General features: G+C 40.4%; 1 protein-coding gene across 1 annotated transcript in view; it reads right to left on the bottom strand.

Annotated features, from left to right (window-relative positions):
• LOC144827843 (GTPase IMAP family member 9-like) overlaps positions 1-19,071 on the bottom strand; it is an 87,579-nt gene extending 68,508 nt beyond the window's left edge. Inside the window, exon 1 of the mRNA XM_078686008.1 lies at positions 18,941-19,071. Within this exon, the coding sequence (XP_078542134.1) occupies positions 18,941-19,018 (78 nt within the window). The 5' untranslated portion in view covers positions 19,019-19,071. The remainder of the gene's footprint in view (positions 1-18,940) is intronic.
• Between the last annotated feature and the right edge of the window lie 253 nt (positions 19,072-19,324).

Genomic DNA, 19,324 nt, shown 5'->3' with positions numbered 1-19,324 from the left:
GGACAATGTTTTCTAAGTGGCGCAAAAGAGGCATACACCTATCATAAATCTGTCCCTAGCAATTTAAATGATTAATACAGGATAACAATAAGATGTAGCCTATCCAGAGGTTTGTTTAAAGTGAGGCCTACTCAGGATTGCAGATTAAAGTTACGCTTGATGAAGAATACAGAGGAGATAATACATGTAAAGCTCTACCAATGAAGTAAGTGATGTCTACTTCATTGCGCCAGTCAGCATAAATGAATTCATAAGCTTCTTATCTTGTTAGACATCAACCGCCATATGTATCATATAACTATTTTGCATTTCCAAAAAAGCGAATTTTAAGGAATAAATAGCGATTCTTTACCATTCCAAATTTGCGATGAGAAAATTGCTAATTGCTATTTTACCCATTCATTTCCATGGGCTAGGAGGCTCATATAAATGAAGGTGCAATTTGCGATTAACAATTTGCTCATCACAAATTAGGAATTTATTCCAAAGGTGCAGGGGTGTCTCAAGAACACCCTGCTGCACCCCTAAAAAAGAAATTTGGGGGCATATGGCGCACATAAATTTTAACAACATTCCTTTACCTCAACAACGATTTTCAAATCATAACTTCAAAACACTACACATGGGAAAATTACTTAAATTGTCCTTAAGACACATAAAAGCGTTTTTTGATTGGCTTTCCTGCATGGTAGGGTCACTTTTAACATGGCTATGTAACACAAACATTCAAAATCTAAATTTTCCATGCACATGTGGAAGCATATTTACAAGCAATTTGCGCCACAGAGAAATGTCTTACACTAAAATGAGAAAAATAACATCAGGGACAGTCAATTGCCTTATAAAGAACCATACACCATTATGTCCTTGTCATGAATTTAAAAACAATTCCTTTTCTCCAAAAACGATTTTCAAATCATAATTTCAAAACACTGCACATGAGAAAATGACTTAAAATGTCATTAAAACACATAAAAGCGTTTTTTGATTGGCTTTCCTGCATGGTAGGGTCACTTTTAACATGGCTATGTAACACAAACATTCAAAATCTAAATTTTCCATGCACATGTGGAAGCATATTTACAAGCAATTTGCGCCACAGAGAAATGTCTTACACTAAAATGAGAAAAATAACATCAGGGACAGTCAATTGCCTTATAAAGAACCATACACCATTATGTCCTTGTCATGAATTTAAAAACAATTCCTTTTCCCCAAAAACGATTTTCAAATCATAATTTCAAAACACTGCACATGAGAAAATGACTTAAAATGTCATTAAAACACTTGAAAGCGTTTTTTGATTGCCTTTCGAGCATGGTTGGGTCACTTTTAACATGGCTATGTAACACAAACATTCAAAATCTAAATTTTCCATGCACATGTGGAAGCATATTTACAAGCAATTTGCGCCACAGAGAAAGGTCTTACACTAAAATGAGAAAAATAACATCAGGGACAGTCAATTGCCTTATAAAAAAGCATACACCATTATGTCCTTGTCATGAATTTAAAAACAATTCCTTTTCCCCAAAAACGATTTCAATTCCTTTTCCCCAAAAACGATTTTCAAATCATAATTTCTAAACACTGCACATGGGAAAATGACTTAAAATGTCATTAAAACACATGAAAGGATTTTTTGATTGCCTTTCCAGCATGGTTGGGTCACTTTTAACATGGCTATGTAACACAAACATTCAAAATCAAAATTTTCCATACACATGTGAGAGCATATTTACAAGCAATTTGCGCCACATAAATCATAATTTTCTCCTTAAAGCACACTATTCTCTATCTAAATTAAAGAAATATTTTCTCACCTTAGCAAATACTTTGAGTTTGAAAACAGTCTCAGAAACACACCAATTTGTCTTCAGCAGAGCAAAAGGTATGCACTCCAGAGTCTGCAGCTATCAAAAGCACAGAAATGCTGTAATTCTTCACACATATTTCTCATGTCACCCAATCAAAACTCTTCCCTCACTTTTTTTCAAATGAAAACCCTTCCCCCTCTGCCCTTTCTGCCTATTTTCCATAGCAACCACCTTTTGGAAGACCTCTGGTGTTTGCAAGTTCACACAACAATGTTGCAATTGAACTCTGAACTCTCAGTGCACCTGCATATCCAGTGTATTCTTTCATTTAATGATTTTTTATTGACCACTCAAAATACATCTTTCAAAGAACACATCTGTGCACCCTAACTTTCTGTTTTCATCAATCAAAATCCACCAATCACTGTTACTGCTTCATGAACACAGAAACTCCACAGTTTTTTTTTCATTTTACACTCTCATTTTTTCAACTGCCATTTCATTGCCACACTTCATCTGACTGCAGGAGAACCTTCTCTCACCATGTTTTCTGTCTGGATTGTTGGTCATAGTTATATTCACTGGGCTCAAAGGTACGTTGAAAGCAGGAATTTACCTAACCTCAATTTACAAGATGTGGAAATTAAGTGGTTTGGACACAGAGGATTAAAATGTCACCAATTGATACCATTGGTGAAAACCTTTATGCATTTGCCAAAACCTGACCTGTTAATTGTGCACTGTGGAGGTAATGACTTGGGCACTTTGACTGGTGTAGGTCTGGAAATGCTTTTAAAGGACACCTTTGAGCAATTAATGGCACTTTTTCCTCAGACTGCCTTGGTATATTCAAATATATGCCAAAGACAGAAATGGAAGTGGTCAAACCAATTTTGTCCACAAATTGAGAAGTCGAGGAAGCATGTAAACAAATCTGTTTCAGCTTACATGAGAGACCATGGAATGGGCTCCCTGTACAACAATAACTTGCGTTACTACATGCAAGATATCTACAGAGGAGATGGAGTTCACTTCTCAGATGAGGGCAACAGAGTTTTCACTCTGAATTTAAGAATGTGCATTGGTACCTACTTATAAGTACCTAAATGTACCATAAACCCAAAAGCTCTTCTCAGAGCTACCCTACATCTAATCACTCACAAATATTATTTTACTCTAACTTTTTTCACTAATTTTCAACAAAGTACGCTCCCTGGGGCGCTACCCGGTACGCGTACCGGGAGCTAACCTCGCGAAATTTTATAAAAAAATATTATTTTTTTCGCACATATAAGCCTCCTCAGCCACCCTCAGAAAACCTAGGGGGTCAAGATAACTCTACCGTGCCCCCTTCTACCCATTCTGAACATTATTTGCCCTCCATCTTGTATCTTAATTCGACCGAAACACAAAATGGTGGACTCCCGGAACGCTTAAGGTCCGCGAACCGAGGCGCTCAACGGTTCGCGTACCGGGTCGCTCCTTGGAAAGATAAAGGAAATAAAAAATAATCAACAAAACCAACAATCAATTAACATACAACATTTGAAAAGTCTATCATTCATTTTTCATTGTAGTACGCTCCCCAGAACGCTTCCCGGTTCGCGTACCGGGCGCTACCCACGCAAAAAAACAAAAAAAAATATTTATTTTTTTTTGCCCCGCGGTGCCCTTTTAAAGCCTCCACATTAAACCTAGGGGGTCAGCGAGGATCTACTATGCCCCCTTATGGTTATTTCCCCCTTTGTTTTGACGTCCTCTTGTCTCTCGATCCTACCGAGAGACAAGATGGCGGCCGCTCCGGACTGTTTAGAATGTTGACAGACACCGGAGAGCCAATCAGCTTCGCTACGCGAAGTTCCGATACGCGTAAGGTCCGCGAACCGGGGCGCTGCCTGGTCCGCGCTTACAGATATATATCTTTTTTTAAACGTTAATTTCTCAAAATCCACTGCAGCACATATATTGAGACCTACAAAAGGCACATCGGGCTACCAGTCCCTACAATTTTGCCAAGTTTCGTGCAAATCCATTCAGCCGTTCGGGCTAAAAGTGAGGCTAACCGCCCTATGGAAAACTCAATGTTAAAAACACGTTTTGGGACCCCCCTTTTTTCTCGGCCCCCCCTGGACGAACCCCCCCCCAAATTTTCAGGGGCTGCTCAGAAACAAAATGTTCCATTTTCCAGAAAATTTCAGCCAATTCCGTCCACAAACGCCAAAGTTATTAGACATAGAATTTTCAAAAATCCCATAGGGAAAAAATCCTAACTATATATACCTACTGGCGACCGCCAGTAGGTAATATATATATATATATGTATATATATATATTCACTGAAAAAACCATAGGTTATAGACCATATATAGTTAGGAATTAGCATTTAGAAAACCTTATTTTACTCACACAAAACCATTGAAATTCCATATATAGTTAGTTGCACTAACTATATATCGCGCACCCGCAATCCACTGCTGATGATGTCACATATTACATCATTCATGACATGGTCAGTGACATCACTGATGACATCACTGATGACATCTCAAATGACATCACTGATGACATCACTGATGACGTCTCATTTGGCATCATTCTTGTGCTAATACGATAAACCTCTTCAGACTCTAATATAACCTTAGATACACTCAGTGTATACAGACACTCACACACTGCCACTCATCCATGGAGTTACTCACACACCCAGTCAGTCATGCAAAGAAACAATCTCACCTCCATTTCTTCAACTATACAGTTATACACACCTTACTTATTGAAACATATACTAACACATATTTACTCTCTTATACAATCCCTGATACAAGTTCACAATGATCGATACAACCACTCACTCAGTGGCTCTCATGCACAGTTATTTATATATGCCAACTCTCACATGTACTGTGTTTTACATATGTACTTACTATGACATGTAGCATTGAGATATCCATTCACTCATCAATACACTCATGCACACAGTCAACTGCCCATGTAGCTGTTTCCACATGCACTCTTGAACTCATACACCTAGTGAATAAACTGCTCACACATCTATGCACAGAGTCACACACCTTCCAGCCACCCCCACACAAACTCAATCTCCCATAGAAATACTTGGGCAACCAATTAATAACACATATAGCCTCTCGTATAGCTAATGATCAACACATGCAGCAGTTTACATCACAACAGACATAATGATGCACAAATTAAGACAGTTTAGTCACTAACCCATGCATTCAGTGAGACACATTTAATCACTCACTCATACAGTCAGTCACGCACCTACTAAATCCTTCATCCAGACACTTATACATCCACTCATTCTTCAATATCTAAGACATATTTTAACTTTACAGAAACATACAGTCACTGGATGTTGTCATCAGTGATGTCATTTGAGATGTCATCAGTGATGTCATCAGTGATGTCACTGACCATGTCATGAATGATGTAATATGTGACATCATCAGCAGTGGATTGCGGGTGCGCGATATATAGTTAGTGCAACTAACTATATATGGAATTTCAATGGTTTTGTGTGAGTAAAATAAGGTTTTCTAAATGCTAATTCCTAACTATATATGGTCTATAACCTATGGTTTTTTCAGTGAATTTTCAAGGTTTTGTAAATGCTAATTCCTAACTATATATGGTCTATAACCTATGGTTTTTTCTGTGAATTTCATTGGTTTTTTAACAGCTAATATCTGTAGCTGTAAAATGTATTCTTCTTTAAATACAAAAATATATTTTATATGTTTATGAATAATTTTTTTTTTAAATATTTTTTTTTCTTCGTTCCCGCTTCGCGAATCGGGAAGCTTCCCGTTAGCTGACCTTGATGCCGCGAAATAGACCGCGAGCCGGTAAACGTTTCTTTACCGCAAGTGCCGCGTTAGAAAACAACATCGTGACGCCTCCCGTCCGCATGACGTTTCACGTTGTCGCGTGATACGTCATATGACGTGCTACGTTAGCGAACTGGTACGCGAAGCGAGTCGCAAAGCGCAGGTTTCTGGAAGCAAACCGGGAGGCCCTGCAAAGCGCTTAACGTAAACACAGCAAGTCATGTGACTTGGTAATAACACTTTTCATTGGTTCATTTCACTTTTGGTTTCCTAATGATGTAAGACTAGGTCATATAATCTAAAATGAACACTTTTGATTGGTTGAGAACTCTTGTTTTTCCCAAATGATGAAAATCCCTCCTTCTTTCCTCACTCTGACTTTCATCATTGTGAGAGAAAGACCCTTTGTGATCACTGAGCAATGGCTTCTTTAGTAGCTTCAGCTGGTGCTTCCCCACCACCTCCACCACATCCAAGGAAGAGTGGACCACCTGCTCAAGTTGTAATTCAACAAGAAGAAGAAGAAGAGGAACAGGAGGACGAGCACGAAGAGAGGCAGTTTTTGCCTGAGCAGCCCAGGACGTCTCACCGGAAAGAAAACTTCATTTGGCAATTTTTTAAAATTCCCAAAGGTCAGAAAAAAGTAAATGCAAGATACGTAACTTGCCTTATATGTCAAGATAGACTGTCCAGAGGGACCGACAAAAAATACAGTTTCGGAAACTACACAATGCATCGCCATATGACTAGGTGGCATCCTAACAACTACAGTGCTGCACAGTTTCGGAACGACCTAGATAATCTCCCTATTATGGCCAGAAGATCTGTTGTACCGGAAGTAACGGGACCAGAGGGCAGGGAGATGGTGCCAAATATACAAATGAGATTTGGTGATGTAAAACACATCTGCGCATTTTGCGATGGATTCATTTCCTACGGAGAAAAAAGCATCACTCTGATCAACAGAGCTATTGACTATCATATGCAAGTTTGTCCGAAACGCCCAAAATAATAAATACTTCTTTTTTTTGTTTTGTTGCTCCTGTTGAGCCCTTTACAATGAATCGTTTTCATTGCCCCCTCCAAGAAAAACCCCAAAAAATATAAAACTGTTCCGAAAAATTCAAAAACAGTAAAAAAATGTTCAGAAAAATAAAAAAAAAAGTTCTTTTCAGAACTACCTCCCCGTTATTAAAAAATTGGTACAATATTTGGAACTGTGCCAACCTCTATTTCTCTTAGTTCGCTTCCCAGTTCGCTCGCGGGTACGCGAACCGGAAGCGACCCAAAAACAGTAAGTATAAGGGAAGGAAACAGACACTTATGTTAAAAGAAAGACAGCTATAAGGGAGTAAACTAGAGATACCATTACCCGTAATCCACTGCTGATGATGTCACATATTACATCATTCATGACATGCTCAGTGACATCATCAGCAGAGGATTGCGGGTTTTTTGGCAACATGCCTTATCCACGGTTTAATAACGCTGCCTTTTGCTTTATATAAGTTTTCAAATTGTATGAAATATATACCAATAGGTCGTTATGAACCTTTAGGTAGTGCTTTTCTTCATGAGGTCTGGTCGCTTCCATACACATACAGATGTTTCAAAGATGATCAAGAAGTTTATCTGAATGGAGAGGAATGCACTGAGACGCCAGATCATTCACTAATGTGTAGGCACATACATTTACACGGTTCATGCAACAAACACCGACCAAATATGGCTTGCGTGTTGCAAGGCACGCCAGTTCCTGCTATCATCCCCACGTTCAAGTTGTTGGAAAATGGTAGTTATTTGATGCTCAATAATGAAGATTGTTCTGAGTTAATTAAAAGTATTCCTTTTATCGTAACAGTAAGTGAACGGGTTATTTGCTGCAGAAATGTTCTATTTCCTCCCACACATGAACATAGGGAGTTTTCAATCTGGCCACAAATACCAACCTTGAGACACGTTTCAATGGCATGGCAAGAATAAGAGCTCTTTTGTCTCAGAGAGAGGTGGCCTTGAGTTCGGCCCGTGAAACTTTCGTACTTCACATAGCGAACACCCATACAGAGGTGCAAAACCTTTTTCAATTAACATTTGCCTTTCAATTTCAGCAACATGTTTCCGACTATCTTTAACGCATCCTCCACAAAGTCCCTGGTGCACTTTTTTAAAGTTGTTACCAGTGGTCTCGTGACTTCATTTGAGAAAATCTTTGGAGTCATCCCTGCTTCCTTTCATTGTATTTTCTGCACTCTGGTTCGTGGATTGGCATTTTTACTTGCATTACCAGCGGACGCTCTTGTGCTTTTTTACATTTTTAAATATGGATGTCCCTCCTATGCAACCTCCGACCCTGCAGCTGCTGACACTGTTCCGCAATCGCATGCTAGAATATTATGGCACAATGCCGTTGGCGATATTAAGCACGGCATATGGATTATCTTTTCGGTTCTCCTACTTCACCTGTGTCCAGCCTGTATTTCACTGCCTGACCTGTGATTTCGATTGGGTCATTGATTTGTGTCTCTGCGGACCGGTTTCTCCTGACGTCGACTTTAATCAGCTGATGACTCCTATCATTACTCACGAGTTGGTTTGTCCTGGCGAAAGGATTATGGCTGTGGCATTGATGCATGGACTACTTGGTCCCTGGAATTTACTGGCGGCAGCACAGTCTTTCTTGGAACAGAGCTTTCTTGAAAACCCACCGAGCTGTCCTCTGATGGTGATAGAGGTTCCGGTGCTGGGAGAGCACGTATGTTCTTTTCCGCTTTTAAATTGGATGGCTGAACTGTTTTCGGATGAAGACGGTGACTTCCTATTGGAGGCTGTTGCAGCTTATTTTGCATACACAGTTATGTCATAGACCTTTTTCATGTTTGATATGCTGAGTACTAGCATTTCATTGACAATTCATTGACTTATTTGTCAAGTTTTTATTATTTACCTTGCCTATTGGCTTAAGACTCGATAAAGTACTTGGCTGTTTTATTTTTCTTTAGCATTAAATTTTCCTAGTTTTTAATGCTTTACCTTGCGGACCGTCCACATATAAACTTGCAATCTGCTCTCATGAGATGGCACTTCTATTATCTTATTCAGTTCGTTTCCGGATCATGAGGAGGTGTCATCTAGGTCCTGGATATCTTTACACCGTGTTAAGTTAGCATGGGCTCATTACCGGTTTAAACGCCATTTTTCCTTTTTTGCAACTTCTGCACACGACACTTAGTTGTTGCTTTAGCTTTCCACCTAGTAGTTCATCGTGGTTTACATGAGAATAATATGTTATTGGTCTACTATCTGCTTTACTTGTTAAACTATATCTGTACAGCGAGTGCTAAAGTTTCAAGAACAACACGATACAGAATTGTTATGAGGTCTGATCTCCACGACTTCATACTCATAACATAAGTGCAACTTCTGCCAATTCTGGGCATGAGGCGGGTTTTATATTGCTTTGCCGAACACACATACACAACAGTTGATGCGGTTCACATGAAGAGAGAGCTGGTGTATGCTGATGTGATTCCTTCAAATCTAAGACACTAAAGTATGGGCACGCCCTAAACCAACACAAAGAGACCTTCTTAGCAAATAATATAATATGTGTATTAGGGAGGGTGAGATATAAGCAGCCGCGGGCCGTGGAGGGAGTTACGATGGGGCAGGGAGGCGGGGAGGGGGAGAAGCAGGGTGGAGCCCTCTCTACCTTGCCCCTCCCCCTCCCCACCTCCCTGCCCCACCGTAACTCCCTCCACGGCCCGCGGCTGCTTATAAGTGTTGCTAACTCTTATTCATTTACAGCATGTTAACATACTGTCACCATTCGCTTTTTATGTACTAGTAACTATGCTGGTAATTTTGCTACTGATAATATGTGTACTTGTATTCTCCACCCTGCTTCTCCCCCTCCCCGCCTCCCTGCCTCACCGTAACTCCCTCCACGGCCCGCGGCTGCTTATAAGTGTTGCTAACTCTTATTCATTTACAGCATGTTAACATACTATCACCATTCACTTTTTATGTACTAGTAACTATGCTGGTAATTTTGCTACTGATAATATGTGTACTTTTATTATCTAAGGTACTACGCCTGAGAAGACGGCATTAGTAAATAAACATTTCAAATACACATCTGTTCTTCTTAACTCCATGTTCTGGTTTCTAAGAAATCTATAACGACCGACTGTTCATGAGTTCCACGTATCCTGAGGTACTATAAGTTCATATTCTGGATTGTCTAAACATTGAGAGTTTGTTATATCCAATGTGACACTGTACCTAGCTTGCTAAGGAGTTTTTGATTACTAACGTGAGTTTTGGGACACCCTAATTCGCCGAGGTTCCAATCCTCTGTCCACAGTTCTGTGTGAGAACAGAAACCCTGCGACAGGGGCACCCCCGACCCTTGCTGGAGCTTCATCACACTTGCGATACAACTCCAGCAATGCATTCGCCGAGGTTCCAATCCTCTGTCCACAGTTCTGTGTGAGAACAGAAACCCTGCGACAGGGGCACCCCCGACCCTTGCTGGAGCTTCATCACACTTGCGATACAACTCCAGCAATGCGCCACCTTTACGGCACAGATACATCACGCATCTGTGCTGTTTTTGCCCCATGATGCGCCGCATTGTAAATGCAGCACACCATAGGTGACGGAACAGCGGCACAGAATGACTAACACATCCCTGGTGATGCGCCAGTCATCATAAATGTATCCCTATGCTTCTTATCTTGTTAGAGATGAACCGCCATATGTATCATCAAAGTTATTTGCATTTCCTAAATAGCGAACTTTAAGGAATAAATAGCGATTCTTTACCATTCCTAGTTTGCGATGAGCTATTTGCTAATTAGCCGAATGTAGCCCAATGAAGCCCAATGTAGCCCAATGTAGACCAAAGATGGCCGCCAGACACACAAAAAAACAAATGTAGCCCAAATATCAGCCAGATGTAGCCCAACTATAGCCCAGTGACAGAATGACCAATCAGCTTCGCAAACCTCCGTTACGCGAAGCGGAGCGCTGTTACAGATATATATCTTTTTTTGAACGTTAATTTCTCAAAATCCACTGGAGCACATATATTGTGACCTAGCAAAGGCACATCGGGCTACCAGTCCCTAATATTTTGCCAAGTTTCGTGCAAATCCATTCAGCCGTTCAATTATTATTATTATTATTTTTTTTTGCCCCGCGGGGCCCTTTTAAAACCTCCACATCAAACCTAGGGGGTCAGCGAGGATCTACTATGCCCCCTTATAGTTATTTCCCCCTTTGTTTTGACCTCCTCTTGTCTCTCGATCCTACCGAGAGACAAGATGGCGGCCGCTACGGACTGTTTGGAATGTTGACAGACGCCGGAGAACCAATCAGCTTCGCTTCACAAAGCTCCGTTGCGCGAAAAGTCCGCGAACCAGTGCGCTGCCCGGTCCGCTGTTACAGATATATATCTTTTTTTAAACGTTAATTTCTCAAAATCCACTGGAGCACATATATTGAGACCTACAAAAGGCACATCGGGCTACCAGTCCCTACAATTTTGCCAAGTTTCGTGCAAATCCATTCAGCCGTTCGGGCTAAAAGTGAGGCCAACCGCCCTATGGAAAACTCAATGTTAAAAACACGTTTTGGGACCCCCCTTTTTTCTCGGCCCCCACTGGACGAACCCCCCCCAAATTTTCAAGGGCTGCTCAGAAACAAAATGTGCCATTTTCCTGAAAATTTCAGCCAATTCCGTCCACAAACGCCAAAGTTATTAGACATAGAATTTTCAAAAAACCCATAGAGAAAAAATCCTAACTATATATACCTACTGGCGACCGCCAGTAGGATATATATATATATATATATAAATATATGTATATATATATCTATCTATTACCCACACTCCTTCATACTACATGTAAACATGCACCCTCCGACATTTGACATTCTAGTTTCTACTTTGGCTACGTTGCATGAGCATGCATGCATGTGCTTTTTGTTCAAGTGAAAGAATAACATATTGAGCATAGATTACCTAATAAAAAGTTTCTAGGTCCTGTCCTTATTCAAGAGCATAGAAAAGTAGGTTTTTATGTCTGATCAGAAGCTAATGAACAGAGGTAAAACCCAAAATTTCAGCAGAAGATAATGTAATATAACAGGGCATGCAGGCTTTAAGTGGGATGAAAAAACTGGGGGATCTCTCAAAGAGGTGTGGTCAATGTAATTAAGGTTATGGCTTAAAAACCCGTAAGCTAAAAATATGTTTAGCACAGTGTGCCGCAGTCTTATATTTTGCTCTTCCTGTCATTGTGCCCAGGTATGATACAACAAACCACATCATACCTTCAAGTCTGGTCTAGCGGTTTTGTTAAAGGTTGCTAGTTGCATAAGACCAAGCGCACTTCAATGAGCCTGCTGCCACTGCAGTCAGGAAGAAAATAATTGACCGCCTGTGCCAGGGCACAAAATGGAGCCCGACAGAGACCCGTTTTGAGGCCCTTAAAAAAACTGCTGGTGCTCAGACCCGGTGAGACCCTGCCCACTTAAAGCCCTGGGGGCAGGTGACTAAAGGTTCTTCTGTCTCGGTTTTCAAGCTTAAACAAAGCCGTGAACATAAACTGCTTAATCATGAGCAAGTAGGGCATGACAAGGTGTGCAAGGTGATGCCCTCTGGTTTAGAGATTCGGGTCCTAATTGGTGGAGTTTAAATGTCCAATATACTAATTTGAATATGTATCAGTCATTGACAGAGTGCCAAACTAAGTAGCTTACAAGCTCCATGTGTAAGTCACTCCGAGCTTGTAAGAAACACATACTCTCTCTCTGAACTCAACCACTGCACGTTCGGCTGCATTTTGCACTTTATAGCTTCCCCTTGCAAATTCTAGGAAAGTTGTATGTAAGGCCTTTGCAGTATACCATCCTGGAGTTTATTATGAAACCTATTACAAGGACTTTGTTTTCAAGACAGGAAAATGTTTTAGACTGCATAACAATGAAAACAGCGCTCCACTGCATTTGATTTACCCGCAGAACTTTCTGTGAGAAATGTAGTCAGATGAAACGTCTATAGAGCACTGGCCTAGTCTAAAAAGTTGTTCTGCATGATTCACTCAGTGACTTTCAGGAATTAAGGATGCCATTAGTGTCTTAATAGCTAGAGCTTCAAGAAGGCTTCCCTGAATACAAAAAAGTTTGCCTGACCTCTTCTCAGAAGAAAATAAAATAGGTGAAAAATAGAGGTGAAGTAAGAAAATTGCATATCCACAAAGAGCATGTTTCAAGTTGCACAAGCAAAACACACAAAAATTATGGACGGAATGTTGCACATTGGCAAAACACAAGCCCATCCCACTGTTAGAAACTTTGTTTTTTTTATCTACCCCATGACCCTGTCATGGCCGGCATCTCACCCAAATACTTTCCAACAAGGAACAATCTGCAAACTTGGGCCATTTCCTTTATGTTCCCTGAACTGATTTTGGATCCCAACTCATATTACTACCTCAGATGCAACACTATATTATTAATTACATTTACAAATAAAAAACAAATTTAAGAGAAACATTTTCAATCTATTTTGTTACTATTATTTCATACACCCAACTATCCATAATTTCTTTCAAAAATATGAAAGGCACATGAACCGTTTATTCAGTGATTGCATACGCTCTTTTGTACTACTGTAAGTCATTCTCTGACTAACTAAACTGTGTTGCAGATTACTTAAATACATACATACTCCTGGAGTGAAAAAATGACTCTAACAGTACTGCCTCAAAGTTTCTATGAGTAGCAGTGTATTTACAGAATAACTGGAGCAATGCTCTCTTTCTACATCACAGAAATGTTACGTTTATAGATAGTACTTCAAGAAATTCATCTCTGCATACATAGTGCTTGAGTGCTAAAAAAAAACTACCTCGCTCGTTCCATAACTGCATAAGTAGTCCATGATTGATTTAACTTGTCAGCTAGTACTGCCTACTTCATTACATGAGCCATGGCTACTACCTAAATCACTACATCAGTAAAACGATAATACCTACCTCTTTACAATACTGCATGGAAACTGCCTGAGTAAAAAGATAAATTTGAGAGTAATTTTGGGGTCACTGTGGGAGTGCATTGGTAGTACCTGAGGGAATAGATTACTGTTTTCATACTACCTGACCTATTAAGTACAAGAATAGAAACGTGGGGTTTGCATAATTGTGTTGCTAATGTCTGATTCATTCATGTCTGTAAACCACAACCTCCATGATTGTATAAAACATTACCCCGTTCATACATTTAGCTACCTTGAAACTACTTTTATTCATGAATTTGATTCCTTGGTATTTCATTTGCTGTCAGAAGAAACATAAGTCATTTTTCCTAACACAGAACCACACTGTTTGTTCTGTTCAATACTATCTAGATTGTACACAAGTTAAATCAAACGGAAATTGTAACTTTCCGCCCCTAATTGAAACAGTTTTTTTAACAAACTCCAGAAGTTGCTGTTATTCTCTCTCTCAGTCTGCTTTTCAAAAGCGGTTATCTTATTCCAAATAACCTACAAGCGGGCGTCCCGTACATACCAACTCTTTCACAACATGTAACATGTAGCACCAATGTGTTCTGTCCTCCCCCACATGCCTTTGGAGATAGTTTGCTGTGGCCTCCCATTCCTACTTTGAAAACAGATTTTCATACCGAACACAAAGTCAAAGCGCTACTGTTTCAACAACAAGTCACTCTCACACACCAGCGCATGAGACCTTCGAATCGCAGGTGGCTAAACCATGAAGTGACATTGACTCACCACTCTATATCAATATCCCACTACATTTTGAACAATTTATACGCCGAATATTAATTCACCCTGAAACCGAAGGCCTAACCACATGTTTTTAAAGTAGTCAACCCCAGCCTCGTTGTCACTTTTCAGTCTATTTTTATAGTAGGACCGGATTTCATTCACTCGAATTATGCAAAAGCATTTGGCGGATTCTCTTGCTGCTGTTTTGTGCAGTGCTCGTTCTTTAGCCTCTGCCACGAAATGGCTGCCCAAGCTGTGCTTCAACTCCATCCACGTCAATTGCAGCTGTACCATGAATGGATGCTACAACTTTTTAAATGCTTGCTGTTGGTGATATTTGGCATCAGATTTAGGCGGAATTTCCGGTACGTGTATTTCACTTGCATGCAACCTGTCTTCTACTCTCTCCGGTGCCCCTTTGAATGCGACCTGCATGTCTGCCTCTCTGCTACTTCACACGATCCACTGAATAATGAACTGTGGCTGTGACCATCGCTGGTTCTTGACAAGGGCTGTTCCGGAGATGCACGCTTGATGGATGCGTTTCATAATGCAGTAAGGGGGAGATAGAGTACATGCACTCATATGCAGCGCCTCTTGCACCAGACTATCATTGAATATAATCCAAGTTGCCCTGACATGCTCCTGCTTGCAGAAGATTACGATGACTATGTCTTTCCTTTCAACTTGCTGAATTGGATGGCGATCCTCTTTGCTTGGCGAGGTGCAGATGACTTTTTGGAGCTCATTGCATTTCACGGGCTTCTGAGTTCTTGGACTTCCATAATTCTCCAGAGGTGTGCATGGTAACCTGATTTGACGGCCTCTTATTTCTACACTTCAAGAACACTTTTTTTTTTCCTTTTTCCCATTTCACTTTTCCTTCCTTTTTGGATTTTCAGGTATTGACTTTACGAATTCTATCATACAGTTTTACTTTTGTTGTGGCACATGAACTGCACATTACGCCATTTACTTTAAAATATATTTAAAACATATATTTTTTTAAGTTTCATGTCTCTGTCATATGTTACAAGTTCAAAACTTACAGTTAATACCTTTCCCACCATGTCTTTAACTAGGGCTTTTATTTGGGTGACAAAACTACAGGGTCTCTCAAAGGGGCGTCGCCAATGTAACTAAGGGCGTGGCTTAGCACACATAAGCAAAACATCTGTGCTTAGCATAGTGTGCCACACAAAGGGTATTTTGCTGTTTCTGTCATTGCATCCAGATATGATACAAATAACATCATGCTGCTATCTGCAACTAGCCGGGACTATTAGCTTTGTCAATGGTTGTTAGTTGCATATGAGAAATAAGCTGCAATTATGGCTAGTATGTAATTTTGAAAAAGTTCCCCCTAAAAGCCCTGCTGACACCCTAATAATGCTACAACTCCTGAGTTTCAAAAAGAGAAGGGAAATTCAGAGAGAAAATGACGCTCTTCAAATGATTTCCCTTCTCCTCCTACCTACAACGCTCGCCTGAAATGACGTCATGCCTTAACTTCTCCACTAGTTAGAAGTGACCAGTGTGAGCTTGTGCATATCCATGTGTCTGCTGTCACAAAAAATGGACCGCCTGTGCCAGAGAACAAAACAGAGCCCTATAGAAACCCGTTTCCAGGCCTCCTTTAAAAGACTGTCAGTGTTCAGCACCGGTGAGACCCGTCCACTTAAAGCCCTGTATCTAACCTCATTTGACTGTTGCATCTTCACTACTCAGCAACTACTAACAATGTTGGGCCTACCCGAATACAAACCAGAAACCCTTTTCATGTCAGTTGAAAGTCTCACCATATTACTGAAACGATGCATGCATCTACATCTCCCTTTTCCTAGAGGCATCATACTTAAAACAAACATACATATAGATCTATACCTTTGTTTTATACTTATTCCATCTTCTGATACATAACTTGTGTGGAAATACATGTTGAAACATAGTCATACCTCAGCAAAGTTAAACTGTTAACACAAATTATGCAGCAATGTAAATAGGCGTGATATGTCAGTTGCAACTCTATGCGATTATTTTTCTATAGCATAAACATCGATTACGACGTTCTCTGTGCTCGTCTCATACCCCCAGCAGTCCAGGTAGGGTAAACATGGATAGGCCTCTATTACCTTCCTTTTATAAACGAGGGAAGAGGAACCAGAGCGGGACCAAGGACGAAGGAGGGGGAAGTCAAGGGACGTGTCATTCCTGAAGTCTTCATTTGCAGGGCCTCTAATATACTCAGATTCAGCACAGGAAGAAAGCTTAAAATACACAGATTCAGCACGGGGAGAGAGCGTACCAATTATTTTGACTTACATCAGTGGTTCTGAAATGTTTTCGACCCGTGGCTGCCTTGACCCATTGGCCATTGCCCGTTGCACCCCACTGTTACTTTTTTGGAGGGTGGGATGTATGGAAGTCCGGACTCGGGAGTGCTTGCAATGTTCTCCCTAAACATATTTGGGATGAACCTGATGAACACTTTTTCATATTACTAAGGCAGTGCATTTAATAAAAAGATTCTTATTCACACTTCTCTGCCCATGCTTTTTTTAGAGTAAGATCTCAAACTTTTTTATCACACTTACTATGCTAGATGACACCCCTATGCACCTAGGCCTGATTGCCACTGTTGCTGCGCTTGACGAAGATTTGCATTCATTTCCATACCTACCCATGTCATACGTGACTTTTTAAACCACATACAGTTTTATTTTGGCTCTCTTCTCACTAAAATTGGCTCCAAATCAATGCAAGTAAAATCAATTCCTCTTATTATTTTTTTAAACGTGCCTCTTTTTTGCTTCCAAATGTTGGCATTATGCCATATATGGTGTTTTATTTCCCTGTACTCAAGGAGAGAACAGACCTGTCTGGAAATGTTTGTGTACTGAAAGAAAGCACTTTCTCCACCTTCTCCTTTCCGTGAGTCGGAACCACACACGCTGTTGGACCCGTGATTTCCTCATTACGGTAGTACAGTAAGCTTCCGTTTCATACACTTACGCATTTTTGCTTATTTCACACACGCAGGACTTTTTATGCACGCCTGGCACTTAATATTGCGCTGTCGTCTTTCATTTCACTGGAGACCTACATTCCAACCCACAACGCACCACGCTACCGTTTCCTTACACCTGGGCCACCGTTTCTTTGTTAAACACAGGGGCACTCGGTTCACTTTGGCCGTTTTACTAGCGCGTATTTATTTCTATTTAAGGCAGCACCCTTGTTCTTGTTGCTCTTCTATGATGCTTGTGCACTTCTAATACCATAGTTTGTCACGTTTTTTTACCCGGTTGTTTTCGATAGGACACATTCTCATTCCTTAAATCAGCACGCTTTTACTCATGTCTGTTACATTATACAACTTTGGATGATATTCCCCTCGGGCGCTTGTTACAAGTTTGGTATTTTTTATTATTTTTTCCTCAGACCTACTCCCCCTGAAGAAGAGCCATCCGGCTTGAAATGCATTGAGGTGATCTTTATGACATCATGCTACTGTTTTAAGTTCCATTAACATGATTCCACAGCTACTTTGGATTTATGATGTTCAACTTTTGGATTTACTTTGGATCATATGAAGTAATATGACCTACAGTACCAATTGAATAAAACCATGAATATTCACTCAACTAATGTTTGGTTTCTATAACGTATCTACAAGCAGCAATTAATTTTGCCTAAAGGAGTGCTCAAGTTTCCACCCTTATACCTGTAAGGCATTCCATTACCTATTCATTGCGCCTCAAAGGACAGGAGGTGACCTTCTTGAGCACCCTCACTATCTGAACTGTTCTACAACGACTTACCTTTATCATTTACAATTGGTGTGCAGCGGTTCCACTGTTTCCTGATTCATCTCCTTTAACCTGCCATCAATTAAGCACTACATTTACAGCTTTAGGCATGTTACTTACAAATCATCAACATCATGCGTTTAAGTCTAATTCGTTTAACTAAAACCAGCAGACCCTTCAACGTTAAATGTATTAAAGTGCTTGGTGTGTGGCTCCCCTGGCTGGATTTGACAGCTCCCCAGGGAATGCAAGGTACACAGTTTGGGAACTACAGATATAAGTGAAGGTAATTGTCAGTCTCTTTCCCTATGCTGAATGCACATATATTAGAGGGACGGCCGATCAAGAGTTTGAGATGGACACTTTCCTTGTCTCGTCCCCCTTCTGTTTTCTCACCCCTAAGGTTTCTCCCTCTCCTCATTCTAAAACGAAAGAAACAAAGGCCCATGTACCGTAACAAATAGTATTTAGACCTTCAGTGGCCTGTCCTGCCCACGTACGCACATCTCAAACTGTCAAAACATGAGCACATGTTAACCTACAAACGTGATATGCATATGCATGAGTCGGCACGTTGCTTCCATTCACTGCTTGGCAACCAAAAACTATTTAAACCACTCCCAGCCCTTTGAGATTTGCTTAGTCTTGTGTGTTCTAGTCACTTACCTGTTTCAAGTCTATGAGGCTTCCGTTCTCCAGCGTCGTATTCTTCGTCTGCAACAGCGTAAGAGCAGTCTTCCCCATCTGATGATCTTCTCCTGCAGCTGGCTCTGTTTTCAGCCAGTCCCTTCCGTCGTTCCGTCCTCCTTCCGGTTTCCGGGCTGGGAATTCTGGAATCTATAAAGGAAACAAATAAAGACCTGAGTAAAGACGTTAATAGCTTGCATTAAATTCTTATCTTCAGGACGCGTATGTCAGCGAAGTTATTTCATTTATTTTAAAAGACAAACATTCTTCAATAAGGATCTCGTTGGATTATTTAAAGAAATTTGGAACATTATATTTTGAACTTTTGTTCTAAGAACTTTTGTGCCAACTTTGGAAAATTAT

This window comes from Lissotriton helveticus, chromosome 4_1 (assembly GCF_964261635.1).
Source record: "Lissotriton helveticus chromosome 4_1, aLisHel1.1, whole genome shotgun sequence".
NCBI classification, from domain to species: Eukaryota; Metazoa; Chordata; class Amphibia; order Caudata; family Salamandridae; genus Lissotriton; species Lissotriton helveticus.
The sequence above is the reverse complement of the archived record's forward strand: the minus strand, read 5'-3'. Positions and strand labels throughout refer to the sequence as shown.